Source organism: Hippocampus bargibanti, linkage group LG16, assembly GCF_051943395.1.
Source record: "Hippocampus bargibanti isolate YZ-2025 linkage group LG16, ASM5194339v1, whole genome shotgun sequence".
NCBI classification, from domain to species: domain Eukaryota; kingdom Metazoa; phylum Chordata; class Actinopteri; order Syngnathiformes; family Syngnathidae; genus Hippocampus; species Hippocampus bargibanti.
Window position 1 is genome coordinate 10,976,994 of NC_142749.1, and position 13,026 is coordinate 10,990,019.

The window sequence follows — 13,026 nt, forward strand, 5'->3', positions numbered from 1 at the left end:
TGGGAGAATCTTAACTCATTCACTGCCATTCACAAATTTATTAGGGAATTGAAAATATAACGTAGACCGCCATTCCCGAATTAATTCCGTTTTGTTTTTTCTTGCTTGGATGTCGATAAAGTGCTGGCCAGACCCCTGGCAATGTTTTTTACCCTTCCACAAGGGGCAGCATTTCCATTTTTTCCCATGTTAGCGCTTTGTTCCAGCTTTGCTATTGTTAAAGCTCTGTATAAACCAATATGTATGTATTGAATTGTATTTTGGACAGCTACCCCCATTTCAAGCTCATATAACTCCAGACTCATATAATTTAGGAAATAACTTTCTGATAAAAGAAGACAATCTACGGTTTCTTACGCTGCATTGAATGTTTATGTACTCCTAAATTTCAATATTTTGTGGGTCCTGGAATTCAAGTGACAATGACAAAAACCCTGGCACTGGAGTGGACACATTTTTGCACGTCTGGTAGTGAATGAATTCATATAGTCAAAAAAATACAATATGATCGAATGCAAAGACATCATTCCCATTCAACTTTAAATGTTGCTCTAACAAAATAATTGCAATTCGAATCATGGGAAAAGATGTAAAAATGGCCACGCTAATATTTCAACCTTATACGGCACTCAAATTCAAAGAAACATCTCATTTTGTTGGAAACTTAATCAAGAAAATCTTATTTCCTGTGTACTGCAGTGTAATAGTGTCACTTTTTTAAAGACGGGGTTGAGGGTGGAGAGGCGCGGGGGGCGGGGGGAGATGAGTATAAGTCTCGTGCTCGCGATTGAGGTGTCAGAGCGAGCTCATAGCTGCCAATTGAAGCGATTCCTCGATACAAACTCAGTTTGAGAAGGTGTTACGGGCAAAAATGATGACAGTGGTGTTCCTGATGATATGCTCTGTGGCCTTGCTGGGCCATCCTGCTGAAACCAAACCGAGCCGTGAAAAAGACGAGTATAAACTCAAACCCATCATTGACCTGTTTGATCGTAACGTATCATTACCCACGGTAAGTGAAACCATTTCAGTCTTGTATAACTATTTTAAAAAAACGGGGCAAAAAAATGATAATAAATTATAATTCAACTTTTTTTCCTCTCACAGGGAGACTTTCAGAGTTTGAGACACCTGGCAGAAGGCATCGGAAGATGTGGGGTGAGGATGAGATCATTTTAATTAATATTTTTTTAATGTCAAGGCACACGGATACACATTTTTTGTCATGCATATTTATCATTTTAATTCGTCCCAATAGGCCATGTTCTTCTGCAAAGTTCACGACCTACTGGACAAACCTGAAGAGACTAAGGAGATTGCAAGACATTTAAAGGTGTACAATAATCTGAAAGGAGTAAGAAGAACCCGTGAATGTTTCTTTTGTCTGTTGCCGTTTTTCTTTTTTGGAGTGGGCATCACTCAGCCCATTATCTTGTGTTGCAGTTCAAGTGCAAAGATGTGCGACAGAAAGTGCGAGCGACGGGCAACAAATACCGAATGCCTTTTCTCATGAAGGATCTCATCGGATGCATCCGATACAAAATCATGCATGGCCCAGCGAACATCACCACACCCCCTACCAATACAACACAGTCGTCTGAATAGACGCAAAGGTCACCTTGAAAACATTGATGTGAATGATGTTTTCCCCAAGCGTTAAATGTGTTACTTCATCAACTTGAACAGCGTGGAATCGCTGCAATCCACAGTCCATTGCAATTTGTCTATTTATTATATGCTGTGTATTTAAAGGGTATAATTAATGTATCCCGACCAAATAAAAGAGACATTTTAATCATATTGCTCACTCATGAAATCTGTTTCAATTTTTACATGGACAGCATTAATCAGAGAACCATCCAAGAGGCTGATTGTAACAAGTGCTGTTGAAATCTGTGCACTTGACTACCATTCATGAACTCCACAAATCTGGCCTTTGAGGAAGCGTATGAAAATAAAAGCTATATTTTTGGTAGTTACAGTTCAGTACTGACCAATATCGAATAATTCTATTTTAAAGCTATCGTCCATGTTTTTGTGAGAAAAAAACTATTACCGTTTTGATAACTATTGCCAATAATTCTAGTACAGTACTCATATACAGTGGCCCCCAAACCTGAAACTCAAAGAGTTAAAGACTCAAAAGTTTGGGTAAAAATGTCACTATTAAGGGGCAGTCTGGAGCACTGTGCATAATTACGTGCCAAAATGGAAACAAAATGCAGTAAAAGGGACAAAGATGGGGTTATTTGCTACTTATCCGGATTTTGGTATCTTGTTCATATCCCTGTATGGGTTCTTGAGATTTTGCGTAGTGCTATTTTGAAGCTATCGTAGTGCTATTTTAAAGCTATTTTAAATGAGTTGACCAAATTCGGGTGCCGACGGGTGATTTTTGGTTTGTTTTGTTTTTTTGGGGGGAGGTAAGGAAACAGTCCCGTTTAATGTAGCGTCGTCAAACCAAAATGGCTGACTTCCTGTTGCTTTTTTTCACGCTGACCTGGGTGGTCGAGTCTGATTTTTTTGGTACGTGTGAATCAAAAAGACAAGCTTCTGAAGTTGTTGAATCTGCTCTTAAAGTGATGATGTTGATGAAATTTTGACTTCAGATTTTGGAGCCTTTTGTTCCAACTATTGTAAAAATGGCGTCTTCAAACAAGAATGGCCGACTTCCTGTTCATATTGCAATTTCTGTTGAGGCTTTTTCTGTATTCTTTCATTTTAAACGTCTGTACTAGTGCAATTTTATTTAGTATACATTAAAAATTTAGCCAGAAGTAGAAAAAAAAACTATCCCCTTAAATATTACATCTACACAATACAAAATGGCTGACTCATAATTTATTACATGGGTTCTTAAGATTTTGGGGGTTTTCAATAATGAGTAGCAGATCTATTCACTGCACCTTAAATCTTGGCTGATTATTATGTGTAGTTGTCCATGTGAAGCACTTTGTTGCAGCTTCAGCTGTTGTTAACGCGCTACATAAATCAATATGTATTTATTGTATTGTATTGTATTGTATTGTATTGTATTAATTTGGTAAATCTGCGGCTTGTTGGGAATGTAACAAGTATAATCTGTAGATGGCCGCCAGGGGGAGTACAAAGTCTTTGTCACGTGGCTAACTGATTGCAACACGTACTAGTAGTAACATTGTTCCAAGTGGAATAAAAATTGCTCCGTCTTATTTATGTTGTTGTATTCGAGCAATTCAAATTGTGTTATTCCGTATTTCACATCAACTACCATCACAACAACCACCGAACTCTCCAACAGTTTCAATCCATCTATCATTCCTTTTTTTAGAGACTAGCTAATCTGTTTATTAACTACTTTGACAACTGTAACTATAATCAAATATGAATAAGCTCCAGTTAAGTATTCAGCCCACAAAGAAGTCTTGGAGAAACTGTTGTCTTGGGATGGGGCACTCAAGCACTCGGGCCAGTTCCAAAAATACACGACGGTAGATGCACAGTTCTCTGGGACGAACACATTTCAGCACTCTTCTCCCTCTTGCAGCCGTCACTCGTTGATGTGATGCAATGTGAGCGCTATATGGGCAGTGAAGGTAGGGGGGTGCACAGCACAGGACGCTTCTTGTTGGTGGTCACATACACGTGCCAAATTGAGGGTGTGCGCGCGCGGACTATTGAATCGTGATGCTCATTAATCGTTAAAAACAATTTCCGTTTTTGCATAGAAATGTTTAAATAATCACAAAACGCGAATCTCCAAAACTGTGACATATGCGATCAAATGAGATAGAACGTCGCCGTTGTTTATTTTTAATGTAATCTGTTGTGTTTTAATTAATGTACTTTAATTAATTACATTTAACTATTACATCATGTAATGTATTTGACTCTGTCTGTTTTGTCTGTGCCATGAGTGATTGACAAGGGATTTGTTTTAATTTTCAACTACGTTTATTCGTTTTCAAATTTTATTTCATACTTTGTTTGCCATGACGTTCATCATATGATGTCAAAATATCCACCGTTATTGATATAAATCAAAATATTTCGAGTATATTTTCAATCACTGAATTACTCACGTTAATGTTTTTGCGGTCTTGTCCAGGAAATGACTTTCTTCTACCAACTGATTGGTTATGATGATCTTGGCTTTGGAGATCTAGCACCCCCTTTTGCACTGGCATGCACTTGACAGCTGCCTCATTTGTTTTAGTAGAATTGACCTTTTTAAAGCACAATACAATACATATTGATTTAGCAACAGCTGAAGTTGTAACAAAGCTCTTAACATGGACATTATTATATACAGGAAAAATAAAGCAGTCACAAAGATAGATATTGTATTATTGCATGGTCAGACAAATATATCTAAATATCAGATATATGTAAATATATCAGACAAAAGTGCCTTCAGTCAGTGCTTGCCATAACTGTCAACACACACATTGAGCATTAAAAGACATTTTTATGTTTCTTGATGTTTTGTTTTTAACCTTCTTTCTCTCTTTATGTGTGAAGTCAGCTGCTTTTGGTCCAGTAGCCTCAGGGCTGACTTGAGGGCCTGAGGCCTCTGGGATCAGACGGCGAGGTTGGTGGGGGGCTGGTGGTGTTGCCGCAACCGCCACGGGGCATCCTCTAGGGCCCTCAGCTCTGCGTTTCATGTGAGTCTTCAAAGAAAGGGGGGTGAGGGAGGCGGTTTGTGCCATTGTTGAGTTCTCCGCCATCTTGTAACACTTCTGACTTCCTTGTTTCCATGCTTTTTCTCTTTGGGACTCAACCACGTCTTCGAATAATTATTTATTATTATCCTTCAAGAAGCATGATTATGGAAGGCTGTTGACGTCCATAGTTTTTTTTTCTGGATGACATTCAAATTTTGTTTGGAATGATGTGTCTGAAGTGTGTTTTTTTTTCTTTTTTAAATGTCATAAATCTTTGTTTCCCCCTCATACATTAAATGTCATCATTGAAAGGACTGACAGACTTTTAATTGCTATCATTGTCATGTTATTACTTATGACATACATACTTACGACCATAACCGCCAGACCCTTTTTTTAATTCTCCGCCTGGCACCGCAACGCGCAAGCAGCCGGTAACGCGTCCTAGAATTTTGGCCAGCCATCATGTCACACACTTGCACAGCAATGCATGACTACACTCAATACAGTAGTTATACAGTGCAGATACCATCTCGGCAACATCTCCAGTAGTACTGTACACTGGTTTTTTCCTTCGGCATCCGCCTGAGTCCGAGCGTGTGTCGGGCGACCTCTTCTGGCCGTTAGCAGGGTAAGTATAACATTTATAAATGAACTGTACAGTAAACAGTTTTGTATACATTACAGGTAGTTAGTTATACAGTAATAAAAATCGATAATATGAAATATAAAATGACAAAAATGACACTAAAAGTTATAAAATTTATAAATGAACTGTAAACAGTCTGGTATAAAATAGTATTCAATAGAAAACATTGCTTAAAAACAACATGGTATACTATCTTGTCGTGTAAACGTCACGTCGGCCATTTTTAATGGATTTTGACTTACGACCGTTTGACTTACGACCGTTTGACTTACGACGGTTTTGTCGGAACAGAACCCGGTGGTAACTCGGATGTTACCTGTATATATATATATATATATATATATATATATATACACACACATTTCCCCATTAAAGGCTTTTCGATTCTGATATAATCATCAAACAAACACACATACAGGTTGTACATCACCTCAGATCCAGCTGAAGTTGATTCCCTAAAGAAATGGATGCATTCCAACTTTTTCCTAAATTCCTAAAGTTTAAGGGAGATGTAAACAAATTCCAATGGTGAATCTTCCAAGTGTTTTTCACGAGGTCAGCCTCCTTTCCCGTTTGCACGCAACACACTGGGGCCTTCTTGTCTTGTGGTTGAGTGTCCTACGGGGACTGCCTGTTGTCACACCGGTTCAGCGTCATTTTTGTTTTAGACTGCCGGGACGTTTGCGTACCTCGACTCCTAGATAAGTTTGGACATTCATGATGATGGAATGTCAAACTTTTCCTGCTTGGATTTTTGCTTCATTTCATTTTCCTTCTACTGTATTTACTCCTCATTTGCTTTTTCTTGAGGATTAATTAACTACGCTCGCTTCTTCCATCCATCACTTGATTTAACGTATTAAAAAAAGAAAGAGAGAGAAACCGAAGAAGACATCACACCAATGTGAATTATTTCTGGCTGGCTAAACTTATTCCTCAAGGCACTTTGATAATGGAGAGCACTTTAAATAATGAATGATGTGGATCGTAGTGTTCTGCAGGCGTGCAGGATGAATGAAGCAAAAAGCAGCTCTAATATCGCCTTTACTCCTCTCATCCTTTGTATATGGGATTCCACATTCCTCCAAGATGTACATTATGGGGATTCCTTGCTCATTGTGTTTATGTAACATCATAAAGCATTCACAACACAACATTTCAGAGCATTTTTTAAAGATGACTGAGCGAGACTTCTTTTCTCGCAGGTGTAAAAAAAAATGAATGTAAACGTACTTAGCTATTAGCTAAAATAATATTATTCCATTAAATCCACGTGTGGTGATTCCTTGATATCCAAGACACCCCCTTTTCCCATGATACGGGGCTGTCGTTAAGATGTTTTTTTATACATTTTTTGACCTAAGAGAAAAAGTTGTTTATTACCACTCCCATTTTAAGTATACCATCAAACTAAACAGAAAAGCGAAAGTAGACGCTGAAACATGTCAGGTATTTGAACACCGACAATACACTGTCTGTAAGATAAAAATCTGTTTTAAATTAAACAGAAAACATTAGCACGTGCATTGAGAGAAACCACTTAGCTATGCCTTCACGATCTTAATGCCAACACAATTTGTTTTTGTTTTGCATTGTAATTATTTCACTTATATATTTATTATTAATCATATGCCACTTTTTTATCTCAGTAAAAAAAATGTCAGCGTGAAAAATTGAGCAATTTTAATATCTCACTCGCTGCAACGTAAAAAATACTTGCAAATAAATATCGAGGCCGAATATTAGCAATAGCTCTCAGTGTGCTGCAAGTTTAGACAATGTAAATAATCAAATGCTTTATTTTGTTTTTAGATGCAGTCGATCCGTGAGGCTCTCACAATTGAAGTTGCAGACAGATGGACATCATCCCCATTTAGAAGAAATCCATCATTCCTTCCATTCCTCAGGTTCCGTGTAAGTGTCTGTGTTGATAGTGAGTTGTCATGATGGTGATAGAAGATGACTAATAGAGTAGCGAGGTAGCTGTCTTCCTCATTTTCATTTGCCGCCACTGGCTATGAATGAATTATTGATTTTGGGGGAACCCACCCCCTCTTAAACATACACGTCGCTCTCCCCTCTTGCATTCCTTTACCCCATGCAGCTCCTAAAAAGGCAGCCATTTTGTTTGTAGTAATTTGAATACATTTATCGCTAAATCATCTGGCGGCCTATTAACACGTACGTACAGAGGGTCCAATAAATCAATAGTAGTATTATTGTGTGTACGGATCATTTTGGGTCTTTTTACAACTTTCTTCCCGATTCGGTCAACATGCACCTCCCTTAGTGTAATTTGCTGGAAGTTGCAGGCCTCACCCAACCACAAAAACAAACAAAAAATATTTCAATGCAAGCTTGTTGCATGACAACGTGGCCTGTAAATAATTAAAATTCGCCTCCGTCACCACATAGCACACACGCGCACGCCTTCAGCTCCACTTACCAACACGGTCGCATCTCGTATCAAGCAGCCCATCCATTATTCACACGACGCAGACCCTATTTAACCTCCTATTGATTTCCTTCCATAAATCTATAAATGGATGGGTTTGAACATAGTACATACCCAATGCGCAATTGATTAGACAGTAACCAATTCAGTCCCTTTTTAACGGTCCCTAATTATTAGGGACTGTCTCTAATCATTAAGGACCTTTGAAAAACGAATAAATACATAATTATTTTTCCATGAGCACACGAGCGCAAATTATTCTCCTTAATTAATATCTGTCGTCATGATGCTTCATTTGAATGTGCACGAATTAAATGTTTAATCCTCGTGCATTAATTAAAAAAAGAACGGCAATTTGATACCGTTATTTTAGACGAGAATCGACATTGAAACATTGAAACACGACGGGGAATAATGAATGAATTTGTATGCGTTCCCTAAAACGATAATCCCGCAGCAGTTCGTTTTATTTAATTATCACCAACAGTCCCGTTTGAAATAAGTCACACAATTACCGACTTTTAGAAAATAACAAGTCCTTTATTCCATTTAAAAAGTGAAAGTTGAAGGTGCAGCAATTATTTTAATGACGTGCGTGTATAAAATGGAGTATTGTTGTTAAATAACGCTGGAGCAGCCTAATAGAATTGGTGACGAGTGTTCCATATCTCTGCTAGCTTTTAGAAATGCATAAACTCTTGTTGCGATGCTCCCAAAACGATCATAAAATACTGAATGTTCATAAATCGGCAGAGATAACTAACACAGCAATCATTCCTTCGTATTTTGGAGGTGGTGGGATTACTTTTAGGAACATTTTTTTGCACACCTGATCCTTTAAAGTGACACACACACACACACACACACACACACACACACACACACACACACACACACACACACACACACACACACACACACACACACACACACACACACACACACACACACACACACACACACACACACACACTCAATATTCAACATTGAAAGAATTCGTTTTGTAACGTTTCTAAAATGATTTAATATCCCTGATTGTGACTGAAAAGTGTCCGATGTGTTTATCTTATACAGCACAGTCATGTGATCACCAAGTTCCCCTTGAAACGCTTTTTAAAAAAAAGGGTTTTCAAACTGAGGTCCCCGAGCCCGTGTTTGTGTGGAGTTGGGGCGGGTGTTCAGGGCAATCATTTGCAATAAGTTGTTATGAAGTTGTGTGATTTTTTATTATTAATTTGATTCTTTTTCTTATTCTTATTCTTAGTAGTAGTAGTAGTAGTCGTAGTAGTAGTACTAGTAGTAGTATTAATTTTATTATTATTATGTATTTATTTATTTTAAGGGCATGCCTGTGCTTGTGAGACCATAAAACAAACATAATAAATTAAAACTGAAAAACACCCAGTTCTATGGGTGATAGTAAATGGCCAAACTACAGCTGTCCAATTTAAGGACACCATACTTTTTGTAGCCTCATTAAAGCTAAGAAAGTGTGCCTACTCAACTTTTACTTTTTTTTGTTCTTGTTTTGGGAGAAAAATACTGCATCCATTTTACAATAATCCAGTTTTTTTCAGTCACTACAGTTAAGTCTCGTTATATTATATTATATTTTCAGAGAAGCCCAAAACGCTGACGTTTGTTTTTCAAAGTAAAAGCAGATATTTTAAAACGTCTTATTTTGATGCGACACAAGAAAAATCCATCTAGTTTTAAGGTAGTGAAAAACAGAGAATATGTATATATTCTCAATATCGGCTATCAATTGATTCATTTAATAATTGACTCAAATGTTGGAGTTATGTAGTAATTGTTGCACCGATAATTAAAAATAATTCCAATAGCATTTAAGGGGAACATGGGTAAATGCCGTAAGATAATGAGGTGTTGGATTTCCCAAAAACTTCCCAAAAGAACCACCACCAACCCCCTTGAAAAAGTGCAATAAAATGAAGAAAAATAGAGGAAATAATTCCAAATATAGGAAGTGTTAAATTAATCCAATGGGGTTTTCAAGATGAAGCAATGCACGGCCAAGTCAGTGCACGGCCGAATACTTCATGCGCTTCTGCTTCTGCCTCTGGTTGCAAAACCATACGCGCACCACGTTCTTTTTCAGGTCCAACTTCTCGGCAATGGCGGCGATCTTCTCCGACGACGGCCTCGGCTGGATGGCGAAGTAGGCCTCAAGGGAGCGCTTCTCCGGTGCGGCGATGGAGGTCCGCCTTCGCCGCCTGGCGTCGCCCGCGCCGCCGCCGCCTCCTCCCGCCAGCAGCTCGGGCGCGGCGGCGCTCCTGTCCCGGTGCGCCGCCTCCGCCTCCTCCAGCCAGGCGTGCAACACGGGTTTGAGCGCGATCATGTTGTTGTGCGACAAGGTGAGCGACTCGAACCTGCAGATGGTGCTCTGGCTCAAGGAGCCCACACCGGGGATCTTCAGGTCAGCCAGGGCCGAGCCCACGTCCGCTTGAGTCACGCCGAGTTTGATGCGCCTCTGCTTGAAACGCTCGGCGAAGGCTTCCAGCTCGCGCGGGTCCGACTCCACGTCGCCGTGCGCCGGGACGCTCGGATGCGCGTGGCCCATGGCCGCCATGGCCTGGTGGAGCTGCCCCATGGTCTGTAGGTGGTGGTGGTGGTGGTGGTGGTGATGGCGGTGGTGATGATGCGGGTGCTGGTGGGGGTGCGTCACGCCCTGCTCTGGCGCGTCCATCCCAGTCACCCCCAGGCTACTGGAAAGATGCTCCAGTAGGTCCCCGGCCTCCAGGCTCGGTCCCAGTTGGTGGCTCTGGAAGTTGTGATGATGGTGCGAGGCGATGATGGACGAGACGGTAGATGACGACGAGGAGGAGGCGGCTGCGGCGGTGCAGGAGGGCACGCCGCTCATGGTATGGAAGCCGGCGTCTCTCCTTGCCTGGGAGACGAGGATGCTGTCAGCCGCCGCCTGCAGAGCCTCCGCCCGAGCCAGCAGGCTCTCCTCCATGCCGCCTCCCAATATATTGGCCTGGAGCTGCGAGCAGGAACGAGCATGGTGGGGGAGTCAGTGGGGAATTGTGTCAGAAGAGGAGTGTCGTAAAAATTAAGATGGAATACGAGCGAGGAGGTGGGAGGAGAGTGTATGGGATGCAACAAAGTCATGTCAAATCGCATTTACACATTTCTCCCTCCCCCCTTCCCCGGGTGCTGACCTACCTGAGGCCCATCTGAACGTATACTACGCATGCCCTCGTGAAGGCCAAAGTGCTGCTTGCCGTCCACGGTCATCATCAACATCTTTTGATCTTCTTTCCGCCGTCGTCTTCTTCACGTTCTCTCCGCAGGTTGTCCCGCTCTGGACTGGGTGAGTTTGTATTGCAACCTCGTGACACCTCCCCCACCCCCTCCCCCCCAATTGCACTTTCCTCATCTACAGTTACAACAGGTGAGCCTCTGCGCATGCGCAAGATAATGCTCAACATTACATTGGTTATGAAAGTAGTGTTGGAAAATAGACTAGTACGAAGGTTGTCAAAAGTCTACACACCCCTGATCGAGTGGCAGGATTTTGTGATGTAAAAAATGACCTAGATTTAACATTTTTTTCTGTCATTAACTTATTCACTGCCAGATGTGCAAAAATGTGTCCATTTCAGTGCTAGGGTTTTTGTCATTGTCACTCAAATTCCTGGACCCACTGAATATTGAGTTTTAGGACTACATAAACAATCAACACAGCATGAGAAACCTTATTTCTTCAGAAGAAAAAGAGTTAATTCCTAAATTATATGGGTCTGGTGTTATACGAGCTACGGGCTGTCCAAAATACAGTGCAATACATACATACTGTATTGGTTTATATAGCACTTTAACAACAGCTAAAGCTGCAACAAAGCACTAACATGGAGAAAAGGGACATGCTACCTCCTTGTGGAAAAGAAAAAAAAGCATTGCCAGAGGCCATGGCCAGTACTTTATTGGCACCCAAGAATGAAAAAGCACAACTGGAAAAAAATTTGGCAATGGCGTTCTATGTCATATTTTCAATTCCTGAATAAATTCATGAATGGCAGTGAATGAGTTCAGACAAATGGAAAAAAAGTCTAAAAAACTATTTCCTAACAATGGCATTGAAACTGCTGGTTTATCATAGTTAGCATACATCATTTAAAGTCCCTCTGATTAACCTCAATAAATGTAGTACAGTCATTATTAAAGTACAATTCAGTTGTATTTCACTTTGAACTACAAACCACTGTTTCATAAGGTATTTGGTCGAAAAATGCTATGAATCGCTCAAGGGCATATTAACAACAAAGGATGATTTGTCTGTGCTTCCATTTGATCCCGCTGCTCACGCCCGCTTCTTTCAACTTGTCAATAATGCAATAAGCAGCATGGCGGGCAGGCCGGCATCCATTACCACGCTTGGGTTAATATTCATGTCATCAGTGTCGACAAGAGGCCGGCACCTGCACTTAATAGGGTTCCGAATAGACCAACTGTCTTGGCTTTGTGATAGTGAAAATTGGTGCATAAAATAGCTGGAGAGCTGTTGTGTGTATCGAATGAATTAGTGGTGGGCCGCGCATGTCACTCCAAAGCCTTCATTAGTGCTACATCTGAACCAATCAGCCGCAAGTGTGGTGTGATATTACGACATTTCCACAAGAGGGTGCCGTTGGCCAGGAAAAAAAAAAACTTGTGACTTGAAGAAACGTAAGAAATACAGTCCTAAAACTGTTCTAATTTTTACTATGATGGTGTGGATTCTTGATAGTCTCATAAAATTTCAATGTTATTAGTTATTTTGCTAGCTTCGTAGCTGTCCAACCTTAATGATGTCCATCTATTCTTGAATAGTCCGCCTTGAAAATGACTTTAACAGTATATCTGCAACCAAATCAATTTCTTCTCCTCCTTCAGCCGTTGTGGGTTGACAAACCCGCTATTAAAGCAATCAATATTGCAGCTCACGACCGAATACCGTTACAGATTGCTAGCTCTGGCCAATCTGCTCATATAGCATTAGTGATACAATGATTGGCTAGTGACTTGCCAATCATGTGACTAGCCAATCATAGTTTGCTAAAACAGCACCTTCCGACAGGCCTTGGGTTGCCAACTCGAACTCTGATTGGTTGAAGCAACAGTTTCATCGCCATTGATTTTTATGCTCCAGTGCCAGCTGAACTGATTGTGAAGGCCTCTCGATTTCTGACCCTGGTAACAAATGATGGATGAAATGTGATTGGTGAAATACTTAAATACGAAAACACACACCTGGTAGCGGCACAACAAGGTAAAGC

The 13,026-nt window shown here is 40.5% G+C and overlaps 1 protein-coding gene and 1 long non-coding RNA gene across 2 annotated transcripts; one reads left to right on the forward strand and one right to left on the reverse strand.

Moving 5' to 3' along the window:
• Positions 1–1,032: 1,032 nt before the first annotated feature.
• LOC148886450 (uncharacterized) lies at positions 1,033–1,721 on the forward strand. The gene is made up of 3 exons (XR_016117766.1): positions 1,033–1,158; positions 1,259–1,354; positions 1,444–1,721. It is a non-coding gene; the product is annotated as an uncharacterized LOC148886450 (long non-coding RNA).
• A 6,560-nt stretch (positions 1,722–8,281) lies between these two features.
• pou4f3 (POU class 4 homeobox 3) lies at positions 8,282–11,098 on the reverse strand. The gene is made up of 2 exons (XM_089016403.1): positions 10,934–11,098; positions 8,282–10,751 (listed from the first exon to the last, which is right to left on the reverse strand). Exons 1-2 carry the CDS (start codon positions 11,012–11,014, stop codon positions 9,786–9,788), a joined length of 1,047 nt encoding a protein of 348 aa, XP_088872529.1. The 5' UTR covers positions 11,015–11,098; the 3' UTR covers positions 8,282–9,785.
• Between the last annotated feature and the right edge of the window lie 1,928 nt (positions 11,099–13,026).

Coding starts and splice junctions, on each gene's coding strand:
- pou4f3 (XM_089016403.1), bottom strand. CDS start 11,014: ATGTTGATGATGACCGTGGACGGCAAGCAGCACTTTGGCCTTCACGAG. Junction 10,752..10,933: donor TACGTTCAGATGGGCCTCAG/GTAGGTCAGCAC, acceptor TCCTGCTCGCAG/CTCCAGGCCAATATATTGGG.